We start from the raw sequence: 13,370 nt of genomic DNA, 5'->3' as shown, positions 1-13,370 counted from the left end.
ACAGGGTTTCCGAGGCTGTTATATACATATTAAAATTCCATACCATAAAATTATTGTTATTTAGGGAATACAATAATCTTCTATCATGATTTTATCAAAAACAAATATTTTTTAAGGATATATACAAATATTTAAAGCTGATATAATATCAGGAATTGATGTATTATAATAAAAGCAATTATGGCAAATGTTGATATTTTTTAAATTGAGGGGTCATTATATTATTCTATTTGTATGTGTGCGTTAAGATTTTTATTGAAAGAAAGAACAAACCAAGGTTACCTTTTCCCAGTCAATTCAATTTGGCCCTTCTTATTGAAGATGAACTTGGAATCATTATATCCCCATCCATTCCATTTCATAACTTCTTGCCTAATGGGAACAAAAAAAGCATATAATAAATGAGACCTATGCTTAATATCTTCAATCTGAAAAGCATATTGTTGATTATTAACTTTCACAATAATTTTAAAGGAACCCATTAATATTATATTAGTTTAAATAAAATTAAGTGCATAACAAAATATCTTTATATTAATATTAGTAATTATAGACTCACTCCAATAAGAAGTACAAGCTTCACAAGGGGCTACAGCATAAGACTAAATGAGTCAAAAATGATGCATACTTTGGCTGTAGTAAGAGCACCTCAAAACAAAGTTTTTGCAGAATGTCAACAGTGTGGGCCAGAGGTGTGCAGATGTGCAGGATCATAACACCTCTGCATTTAATCTGAAGTTTAGGCTTCAGCTCTTCCCTGAGCATCTCACTGTAATAAGCACTGTTGAACCTTTTTCCTGAAAGTATTCTAATGCTGGCCCTTGAGAATTCCAGAAAACTGTAAGCATCAATTTTCTAGCTGATGGATGACTTTTGAACTTTTTTCTTGGTCAGTGATTAAAGATGTTTCCATTCCATGCTCTGCCGTTTACTTCAGGCTCGTAGTGATGAATCCATGTCTAGTCACCAGTAACGATATATTTTTAAGAAATTTACCTTCCTTCAAGTACCGGTCCAAATTCAGTTTTCAGATGTCCAAATGTTTCTGTGTACGCTCTCCCCTGAGTTGTTTCAGTACCCATCTTGCACAACCTTTTGAAACCCAAGTCTGCTGTGGATCATTTCATAGACAGAGAGTCATGCCTGCTTTACAACATAACCTACTGTCACTTGTCTATTCGACAGAATCATTTCAAGTACACACTCAATGTTGTTATGTTGTTCTCGGTTGTGGACGTGGACAGGTGTTTTAACATAACTGGAGTGCAAATAATTTTTGACTCATCCTCATACACTCAAAAGAGGAAGAAAAAGAAAGATGTTAAGAAAGAAGATAGCTTAAAGTAAATACATGCTTCATTTTGTATATGTAATGGAGTTTACACTGCAGGATGGCCTAAAAAAATGATGCAATTAAAACTAAGAACTCATTTGAAAGTAAACAAAATAAATCCTACATATATTAGAAAAATTAAAATCATTAATCTTCTGCTGTGATGGACTCCTGGTGTGGTGCTGTAAGATAAGCATAGGAGTGTTAACCACAAGGTCAGCAGTTCAAACCCAGCAGCTGATCCTTGGAAATCCTATACAGGGTCATTCTTAAGTAGCAACCAGCCCAACTGCACTTAACAACAGCAACATAATGATGGAAAAGACCAATTTACAAGGTGGGCTCATTAGTAGTCTGCACTTTTAATAAAGTAGATTAAAAATCTGAGTACTGCGTTCACAATGCTCCAAATCCTTCAACTTCCAATGTAACTACAAATTTTTATTTTGGCCTACAAACCCTAACAGGTAATGACCAAACCAGCTTTCGTTATTCCAATCAATAGGCTATTTTTCATCTCCAAAATACCAGTATTTCATAGTTTTAAAAATCACCTTCACCAAAATCATTCCATTTTGCACATTACAAAATAGATAAATGTGAGGGCATGTGGAACACAATAAGTAACCACACTAAAGTACTGCATCATTGTTTAGTACATGTTTTAGAATGGTACCTTCCTGTGATCTAAAGTACTGAAATGAATTAGTGGTAAATCGTCTTACTGGAAATTCAACTATACATAGTTTATGATGAAAATTATTAAGGGCTTGGCTGCTAACAGGAAAGGTCAGCAGTTAAAACCCACCAGTGGAGCTCCATGGGAGAAAAGACCTGGTGACCCGCTCCTATAAACGACGTTTAGTCAGTTCCAACTCAATAGCAACCCTGTAGAGGGTTTCCAAGGAATGGCTGCTAGGTTTAAACCTTGAGGTTAGCAGTTCAGTGCTTTCCTACAGAGCTGTACCAGGAGTCTCTTATAAAAAGATGAGAGCCTCCGTCTCTCATAAAAAGATGAGAGCTTCCCATTATGTTTTAATTCAATATTTCCATGAATTTTTTTGATGCTTCCCTCATACATCCATATAATGGTATACTGGAGTCCTGGTGTGGTGTTGTGAGTTAACTGTAAGATCAGTTTGAACTGCAAGGTTGGTGGTTCAAGCTCACCAGCCGATCCTTGGGCACCCTATACTGGGTCACTATGAGTTGGAACCAAATCCACAGCACTTAACAACGAGTAGTTAGTTCTACTCTGTCATAAGGTCACTCTGAGTCAAAATTGACCTGATGACACACAACAATAATTTTTATAAAAGCAGATCACTGGGTCTTTTTTCCTCTGAAGCTCGGGTTGGCTACAACTGCAGACCTTTCTGTTAATATCTGAGAGCTTAATCATTGTGCCACCAGGGCACCACTACAGTTGCTATTGTTGCATCCTGTTGAGTCAGTTCCAAGCCATAGCAACCTGGTATATATGGTTTCCTAGGAGTGGCTAGTGGATGTGAACCACCAACCTTGTGGTTAGCAGTCAAATGTTTATCCTACAGCAGCATACCAGGTACCACTTGTTGTTAAGTGCCACCAACTCACAGCAACCCTTGCTTAGGGTTTCTGAGGAGCAGCTGGTGAGCTGAAATTGCCAATCTTGAAGCTTAGTAGTCCAGTGCTTATCCTACACCACCACAACAGGACTCCAGTAGGCACTGGGAAATAATTTCAGTACATATACTGAATGTGGCATGTTTACATGCTTTAACAATGATCCTTTCAAAAACCCCAAATTTTCAACTATAAGCTAACGTGACTTTTTCTGTCTCTTCATCTGAACTAGAAACTCCTTCCCTACAACATGGGCCTTATTATATGTAGACCAACTTTTATAGCCTTGCCAGAAGCATTTAGAAAGTATGTGAGCGCCAAAAGCAGTGTTATGGGATTTGTTGTTGCTGTTAGGCATTAATTGAGTTGGTACTGACTCATAGCAACCTTAGGTACAACAGAACAAAATACAGTGCAGTCCTGCACCAACCTCACAATCGTTGCTACATTTGAGCCCATTACTGCTGCCACAATGCCAATTCATGTCATTGGGGGTCTTTCCTCTTTTTCACTGACCTTCCACTTTACCGAGCATAATGTCCTTCTCCATGGACTGGTCTCTCCTAATAATATGTCCCAAGTAGGAGAGACAAGTCTCACCATCCTGACTTCTAATCGGCATGTTGGTTGCACTTCTTCCAACACAGATGTGTATGTGTTTTTGGCAGTCCATGGTACTTTTAATAATCTCCTCCAACACCATAGCTCAAATGCATCAATTCTTCTATGTGCTTCTTTATTCATTGCTCAACTTTCACATGCATATGAAATTACTGAAAATACCATGGCTTGAGTCAGGCACACCTTAGTCCTCAAATTGACACTGTCGCTCTTCACCACTTTAAAGAGATCTTGTGCAGCAGATTTGCCTAATGAAGTAAGTCATTTGATTTTCTTGACCACTGCTTCCATGAGTGTTGATGGTTGATCTGAGCAAAATGAAATCTTTAAATCTTTTCTCCATTTATCTTGATGTTATTTATTGATTTTATAGGGATTAGAGAAAATAAAACTTAACATTTAAATTGTCCTCAAACCAATCTTCTGACATCTTCAAGTATTCCACACGTTAAACTAAAAAGTAGATACATTTCCTAAGCTTCTGGTTTTAAACTATGCTACCAGAGCTCCTTGGTGTGGCACTGTGGATTAATAATACACTGAACTGCAAAGTTGGTTTGAACCACAAGGTCAGAAGTTCAAGCTCTCCAACTACTCTTTGGAAACCCTATAGTCACTATGAGTCAGAACCAACTCAACAGCACTTAACAAAAATACATGATAATTATACACAATTTGTGATTACATTAAAATTTTAAATAGTGATTACAAATCGGGCTGCGAACCGCAAGGTCAGCAGTTCGAAACTACCAGCCATTCAGTGGGAGAAAGATGAGGGCTTTCTGCTCCCGTAAAGATTTATAGCCTTAGAAACCCTGTACATGGTCGCTATGGGTCCATGAACTTTTGAAGTCCCATTGTATTTGAAACCCTCTGTGTGGCACTGTTGGTTAATGCACTGCACTGCAAGGATGGTTTGAACTGCATGGTGGGTGGATCAAGATAACCCGCTGCTTCTAGAAACCCTATGTAGGGTCACTATGAGTGTCAGAACGGCAATTAACAAGTCATGCCCTCAGGTAACCAGAATGATTTTGAACAACCGCTTCTTCACCACATCAAAAAAATTTTCATTATAGTCATTCTTCTACATGTGAGGTGAAGAAAAACATTTAAAAATCAAAGAATCTGCTTGATTTCATAAACCCACTGCCCTCCTTTATTAGTGAAATTAATTCTGGAATGTAGAAAATTATCTAAAAGCACTGTAAATCCTGAAATGAATATGACTGATCAAAGAATCGCCAACTTTCCATAAGATCCCAACAAAAAAATTGCAATTTTCAATTAACCCCAGAGGTCAGTTAACCAAAAATGTCTCATTTTTCAGACATTTCAATTCTTAAATCTATTGTACGAAATTTAATGCTTTCAAAACATAAAGACGTTTCTTACTGTTCAAAAACCAAAAATGCCTGATTTTACTTCCTAACTGAAAAATAAAATAATAATAATATATAGGGGGAAGGACACTGTATTAGCTGGCATAAGGAACGATAGGGACATAAAATACCACCACATATACACAAGGTGGCAGTATTCTCCTGTAATATACACTGTACATATTGCATATAATCTTTAACTGAAATATTCTATTTAGTCTTTAAAAGACCATAGTTTCTTCCTTTATTCTCTTTTTGTTGTTGTAACGTTTAAAGTAGCTTTTTCTTTCCAAATTCAAATTCGTTTATTTTTATACTTAAAATTTTTTATTGTGGTATTTAACAAATTTTTTAAACAAATATTTAACAAAATATTTAACCAATTTTGCCATTTGAACCATTTTAAGTGTACATATCAGTGATATTACTTTCACCAAGTTGTACAACCATTCTTAATATTTTCAAAAGTTTTTTTCATCATCCCAAACCTTTGTTGTTAAAATACGGAAATTTTCACCTTTAAGTCTTTATTCATACAGATTAGTGTTATTCAAAAAACAACATGCATGCCTTCCATTCCATCATTATTTACTATTTTTAATCCTCTTTCACTATAAAAAATAAAATGTGTTGTTGTTGTTAGGTGCCATCGAGTCGGTATCGACTCATAGCGACCTTATGCACAGCAGAACGAAACACTGCCCAATCCTGGACCAACCTCACTATCATTGCCACACTTGATGCTGCCAGTTTGCCAATCCATCTTGCTGGGGGTCTTCCTCTTTTTCTCTGACCCTCCACTTTATCAAACATGATATCCTTCTCCAACGACTGGTCCCTCCTGACAGTATGTTCAAAGTATAAAAGCTCTGGTAGCATAGCGGTTACGAATCAGGTTGGGAACCTCAAGGTCAGCAGTTCAAAACTACCAGCTGTTCTGCAGGAGAAAGATGAGGTTTTCTGCTCCTGTAAAGATTTACAGCCTTGGAAACTCTATACAGGGTCAGTATGGGTCAGAATTGACTTGATGGTACTTAACAACAAAGCGTGTTAGTCCACTTTTATTTGGGGCTAACAATAAAAATTAAATTTAACTAGCTGATAACTTTTTTTTTAATGATCAAAGTTCTAAGAAAACCAAAGTTGTACTTATGTTTTCCAATTCAAACAATACATCAGTTTTTGAAAAATGAAAACTGACGTATGAGTACCTAGTGCTGGATTTCTAGCTAATCAATCTCATTATCACTTAAGTCAAGTCAATTACATATGCAATACAATATGCATAAATGTTAAAAAAAATCTTTTGAGGAATGTTTTGTGTAATTAAAATCAACATTATCTGGTTGAGTGTTTAACTAGCTCAAGACTTAATCTAATGTAACTCATGAGTAAAGTAAAAAATCAAAGTGAGGAGAAAGTAAAGATACCAGGATTAGATTAAGACAGATATATCCCTGAAAAGACATGCTACAGAAAATTTCTAAGAATAAAATACTTCTACTGGTTTCTTCATTTAAAGAAAAACCAAAGCTCCCAATGTTTAGATTGTATTTTTAATATTAATTTCTAGATTCTAATGGGAATCTAAGTTCTAAATTCTCACTAGAAACACAAAGGCTCAAATGAGGGGAGAAAAGCTGTAACAACAAAACGTGTTAGTCCACTTTTATTTGGGGCTAACAATAAAAATTAAATTTATTTAATTCTAAATTTAATTAATTAAAAGTTAGTGCTCACTTCCAAAGCACATAGATTAAAACTGGAACAATCCATCGAAGATTAGCATGGCTCCTGCCAGGAATAATATGCAAATTCATGAAGCTGTCCATATTTTTAACAACTCGGAAACCCTATACAGAGTCACTATGAGTTGGACTTGAGGGCACCTAACAGCAACAACAATATGAGACCCACTTGACAGTATATAACAACAACATATGAGACCAAAAGAGTCCTGATGTGGTACTGGAGGATAAGCATTAGACTGCTAATCACAAAGTTGGTAGTTCAACCTGTCAACTGTACCTCAGAAACCCTATACAGGGTTGCTATGAGCTGGAGCTTAGTAACAATGAGACCAAACAGTCAACATTTACTCAAAAGCAAAGATGAGAAGGCCAAGGAGATAGGAAGCTAAATCAATGGATACACAAAGTATAGAATGGAAATAATGAGACAGCTGGCACACTGTGAAAACTGTAACCGTCACAGAAAAATTTGTAACAAAAATTATTAAATGGGAACCTATTTGCTGTGTAAACTTTCACCTAAAACACAATACAAAATGTTTTTAAGTGTATTCTTAAATTTAGAACTGTGTTCATATCTAGTTCCAACAAAATTTATAAAAATGCAATAGGAAAACTCCTATCTACAATGTTTATGCCACAATCTGATAGTGTAACTATTTCCTTTCAAATAGCTTAGTGAAGTGCAGTATTTTATGCACACTTAAGAGAAACCTCCCTTACAAAAAAAGAATAGAAAATCAAATGAAACATGTAGATAATGACTACACTCAACTTACACTGCTGCAAATCTGTTGGTTCCAAGATTGCTACATCTGACTTGGAAAATAAATGAATGCTATCAGGTTTTGATAGCTTAGCACAATCAAACATTTGAATGATTCAATATTTTCTCATGCCCTGATTTAAAATTCACTGGCCTACATTCTTCTGATTTCCTACAGAGAGAAACAGGCCAACTGATATGCTTAGAAGGTGTGACAGTTTTATTTTTCATGAATTTATTTTCATGAATAGTTTACTGGCATTCAAATTAACTTTAATCACTGATGAAGGTAGTTAAAGTTAAGTCAGACTAGCTAAATATGACAGACTCCAGGACCCTTACAATCTCAGGTTTCTAGGCAAGCAGCTCTGGTAGCACAGTGGTCACGAGTCGGCTGCTAATCATGTGGTCAGCAATGCACAACTACAACTGTTCCGTGAGAGAAAGATGACGCTTTCTGCTCCAGTAAAGATTTATATCCTCAGAAACCCTATAGAGAGTCACTGAGTTGGAACCGACTCCACAGCACATAACCACCACCACACCACCACCACCAGGCAAGTCAACAAAGTAATATCCTTGCTCACTAGTCTATGAACCTTCTGCTTGCAAAAGCTGCACAGCATCACATGACACTTTGACACTAAAATTGAATTTCAATCTTCCCCAAGTATCCCAACTGTTCGTCTTACAACACTACCTGATGCTATCCAATCAACTCTGACTAAGAGTGCTCCATAGGGTTTCCAAGGCTGTCATCTTTACAGAAGTGGACAGCTGGTGAATTTCAATTACAAAATTTTCAGTTAGCAGCCAAGCACTCTAACTACTGAGTCACACACAGAGCCCCTTCGTAAAATGCTAGCTATAATTTTAAAAATTGGGCCTTTTGATGTAATAAGTTGTTAATCAATTTTTCTAATTTTCATGAATGTGAAGGTGTAAAGTGGCTTCAATATGAGGTTTAAGCGCACAAACAGTTGCCAGCATATTTGCCAGCAAAAATATGGAGAAAAGGAGCCACACACCCTACTGGAAAACCACTCCACAGAGCAAACAGGTCCTAAGTTTGCACAGGTATTGCCAACATTAGGATGGTTCAGCTACAGTACCCCTAGGCACATATTCCAGATAATGAGTACACAAGCTCATAGGGGACATGTATAACACAGTTTCCAGAACACTGTTTGTGAGTAGCAACAGCTAGAGGCATCACTAGAGACACTGATGGCTAAAATAGTAAATTCAGCAATCTGAAGCAGTGAGGTAGATAAAAATGCATGCAGAAACATGAAGAGACTTTTAAAACAGTGGTGAGCACAAAGAAAAGAAGAAACAAGATCTATAGTATACTAGCATTCAAACAATAAGAAATATATACCTAAGTAACACTGCATATTTTACAAAACACATATAGATATATTTCAGAATATTTGTGTGTACCCATGGGAGGCATGACTGGGATTAGAAATTAGAGATAGAAGAAAATGGAAGAGAGACCTTGAATCTTGCATAGACAAAGGCCATGAACTAGAATAAAAAGTATAATTAACATAACACTCTAAGCCTTAGGCAAAAGAAAAAGGAAAGACAGGAAAATAGTGTATATTTAAAAGGATAAAATATGGTAAAATTTACAAATATTAAATTTACATATACAAATTTTAAAATAATAACTGTGGGACCATACCCACAGAAGAATGTATGCCTATATTTACTCAGACCTTGAATCTTAATTCAGTTTTTCTCTGTTCCAAGAAAACAATTATTTCTTTAATGACTGCAGCAATTTCACAATAGTTGGTAATAAAACTCTTAGTTAAGATTCTTAGCAATCTCTACAAAAAAAAATTTAATGACAGAATTCTACTAGGAATTAGTCAGTTTCAAACATATCAAATCAAATACATGCTTAACTCACTACAATTAATCTCATAATTTAGAAAAACTAAGCACTTTTGAAGGAACTATTCAAAACCTGAATTCACATTATATCCCAAAGGCCCAACTCATTTTACTACACTCCTGCTATATTCTGTTGTTATTAAGTGCCATCGAGTCACTGACACACAGCAACCCTGTTTAGGATTTCCTGGAGCGACTGGTGAGGTTGAACCTCTGACCTTGGGGTTCAAACCGACCTTGTGGACCAGTGCTTATCCTACAGTGCCACACCATTAAGAGTTGAATACATTTTGCTCTGAATAAATGAACCAAAAGGAAAAATGAATGAATATGTGTTTTAAAAAACAAAAAACATGTAGACAGAGGCACAAGGAATGGGAAAGAGGAAAAAACTTGGGACAAGGAAGGCATAGCCAGCTTTACACATTGACAGGACAACCTGGCACTCACTGTTTATGAACATGGGTTCATGGGACATCTTCCTTACCCCTAAAATCTCCTCCTACCAATTATCAAATTCAACCCACCCACCAAGCCACCCCTCGGGAAAAAGACATGACAATGTGCTTCCACAAAAATCACAGCCAACGAAACCCTATAGGGCAGTTCGGTGCCACATGAGGTCACTATGAGGCAAACACCTTTAGTAGTATTATGTTCCAAATATTTTGTGCTAGGTCAGGCATGCACGCACATACACACTCCTACCACAAGTTTGGCATCTGCAATAATGAAGGCCTAAAAAGACACAATCATCCTATCCTTTACCCTTATATGTTGGTCTAAGTAATAATGAAAACAATCTAAACAGGTATCAGGGAGCGGCTTTTCTTAGCAAAAGGCACAGAGCAAGGATATATAATTTTCCCTTGACCACTTGCAATCTTTGGATTGTGCTTTAAGCTCCATAATTTGCACCATCCATTTTCTACTTGTAATTTAGGCATTGTGACAATTTTGTCAACCAACCCGAGATCTCTGCCACAGCTGGGAATATACCAACTTACTTTCATTATTCCCTCCCCTCTTGCTAGTAACTGAAAGAGGAACAATATTACAAGCTGATTAGAATGTCATTTCTGGTATAGCTGCAGAAACTATTAAACGGACTAAAACAAAGAAAATATGAATATCTCCAAAAAAATGAATCTGTCCTTTTTACACAGATACCCAACTTCAAAGTTCCCTTTGTTAGCTGTCATCCAAGGGACAGACCACCAATAGCTTTAGAAAGAACTTGAAAAGGCCAAGACTAGAATTCATATCTGCTTGATGCACATGGTATTCTTCTTTGAACAAATGTTGTTTTTGCTTAAAATATTAATTAAAATAAGCAGCAGCCCCTTCTACTTTAAAATGGCAGGCAGTTGGGAATATTACTTTTGCTCTGGAAAAAAATGCACAAAAAAATGAATCCTACAAAATTTAGGAGACAGAAAAAGATATCAAAATCATCCCATCACAACAAAACTAATAGAATTTCTCAAACTTACTTGAAATGTAAATACTACCATGGATAATTATTTTAAACTCAGAATTCTGGAAGAAAGATACAAATGACCAAATGAAACATACACAGACGAAAATCCTGGTACCCTGGACTTCAGAGGGCAGGTTACAGACGTGGGTTGAGTGTGAGCTGGGAGGAGAAGCTTAGTGAGGATGGCCAGAGAGGTTGACTGACTGGTGAAAGGTCAATCAGATACAGAGCTACTAACTTGAATTTTATAAGCCATTTTGGTGATAGAAGGTGGCAAGGCAGATTCACTCGGTGCTGGACAAGGTGTGATTCCTTATTTTTTTCCTCATAGTTCCCTGGTGACCAGAGGTGTGACCAGCTCCCACCCTCATCAACTTCCGGCAAAGACCCTGCTCTCCAAGGAGTTAGGAGCCACGTAGTTGTGAACCACACCAGGCAGGGACTAGCTAGGTTGTTCTAGTGCCTGAACTCGCATGGGCTTGGCTCTAGACCTACAGAACCCACAGAGCCACCAGACCAGCATTACTGTTGTTATATGCCACTGAGTCAGTTCTGACTCATAGTGATGCTGTATAGGGTTCCAAGGAGCAGCTGGTGTGTTTGAACTGCCAACCTTGAAACCCTCATGCCCAGTCACCCTGCCCCCAGCTGCCCTGTGGTCTAACAGACACTGAAAACAGCCCCATCAAGGGCCTCCCTGAACTATCTCTAAATGGAGTGCGCACAGCACCCTGATGTCCCTGGCTAGCGGGAGCCACCCAGAGTTTTCTCCTCTCTGGGTCCAACACTTTCACTGTTTTTGGTTCTTGTTTTGTTTTTTTCCTTTCATTGTTTTAGTTTGTATATTCTTTTTCTCCTTCTCTTTGCATTCCCTTGAATTTTATCCTTTCTATCTCTACTTTTGTTTTCTTTTCTTCTGGTTCTCAATTCTCCTCTTTGTCTTCCTTTTTTTTCTTTCCTTCTGATCTTTCTATGTTACTCTCTAGTCTCACTCTTTTCATCTTCCCTCTCCCTGGCTTTTCTAAGGTTGTTTTGTTTTTGTTTTTGTTTTCTTTGGTAATTCTTTTTATTATTTTTATTTTCTCTCTTATTTTTCTCATCTATACCTCCACTTTCCTGTCCCTCTTTTCTCTTTTTAGTTATCATATTCTTTTTTTTCCGGTTGCTGCCAAGAAGCCAAACATACCCCAAACAGGGTTGATCCCAAAATAAAGTCACCAAGACATATCATAATCAAACACTCCAAACCAAAGACAAGGAAAAAATCCTGAGAGCAGCTCAGGAAAAACAAATGTTACCTACAAAGGCAAATCAATAAGACTAAGCTCTGATTTCTCAACAGAAACCATTCTGACGAGAAAGCAATGGATGACATATATAAAATTCTGAAAGAAAAAAACTTCTAACCTAGAATCATATCCAGAAAAGGGGTCTCTCAAATACAATGGCAAAATTAGGACATTTCCAAATAAACAGAAATTAAAGGAACTTGCAATAATAAGACCAATTTTATAATAAATACTAAAAAGGGTGTTCTTTGGACTGAGAACCAACAATAACAAACAACAAGCTGAGATTAGCGCACATGACAAACACTACCCAGAATTCAATCCAGATATAGAAGCATTTTTAGTGAAACAAACCTAAAAAACTGAAACTAGGGAACCATATATCAATTTTTAATGAAATTTACTACAAAGCAAAATGAGAATAGTGTAGATATGGAACTTCCAAATGGTGAAGAAGTTTTACATGGGAGAAAAAAAAATAATGTATTACAGAGTAACCTCAAAGAAAATTAATACACCTGCACATCAAAACAAAAAAGTGGAAAATCAGAGATATTTAGTAAACACTAACAAAACAGAAAAGAAAATTAAAAGAAAACCCACAAACAAAATGAACTCAGCAAAGAAAACTGTGCGAAACAAAGAAACCAGCAGCACCACACACACACACACAAAACACAGGAAAATGACAGAAACCAATTCAAACCTATTGATATCTGAATGTCAACGGGTTAAAGGCATCAATTAAGAGACAGAAAGCAGTAGAATGGATAAGAAAACAGGATCCTTCAAAATGCTATCTATGTTTAACAGACTATTTAGACTAAAAATCAAAGGATGGGGAAAAAATTATAAGCTAATGGCATTGAAAAACAGGCAGGAGTGGAAATTTTAATATCTGATAAAATAAACTTTAAGACAAAAGCCAGCATAAAAGACAAAGAACCTTATACCCAAGGAGTCAACTGAACAAGAGGACATAACCATAATACCTATTGCCCCAATGAAAGAGCCTCAAAATACATAAATCAGACTATAATAAACCAAAAAAATAGACAACTTCACAAGAATAGTAGGAGATTTTAATACACCACTTTTGATGAAGGACAGAACTAGAAAGAAACTCAACAAAAACAATACAACCAACCAACTTGACCTAATAGACATACAAAAAGCACTCAATCCAACAACAGCACAGTATACAAATTCTAGGGCACAGGGAAAGTTCTCCAGAATAG

The 13,370-nt window shown here is 36.5% G+C and overlaps 1 protein-coding gene across 2 annotated transcripts in view; it reads right to left on the bottom strand.

Annotated features, from left to right (window-relative positions):
* Window positions 1-13,370, bottom strand: part of AGPS (alkylglycerone phosphate synthase) — a 184,428-nt gene that overhangs the window by 149,160 nt on the left and 21,898 nt on the right. For both annotated transcript variants that reach the window (XM_006866676.1, XM_006866677.1), the window contains exon 2: window positions 283-372. In XM_006866676.1, the coding sequence (XP_006866738.1) occupies window positions 283-372 (90 nt within the window). The remainder of the gene's footprint in view (window positions 1-282; window positions 373-13,370) is intronic.

The sequence above is a fragment of the Chrysochloris asiatica genome, unplaced genomic scaffold, assembly GCF_000296735.1.
Source record: "Chrysochloris asiatica unplaced genomic scaffold, ChrAsi1.0 scaffold00094, whole genome shotgun sequence".
NCBI classification, from domain to species: domain Eukaryota; kingdom Metazoa; phylum Chordata; class Mammalia; order Afrosoricida; family Chrysochloridae; genus Chrysochloris; species Chrysochloris asiatica.
Note: the sequence above shows the minus strand (reverse complement) of the source record. Positions and strands in the feature narration are given on the sequence as shown.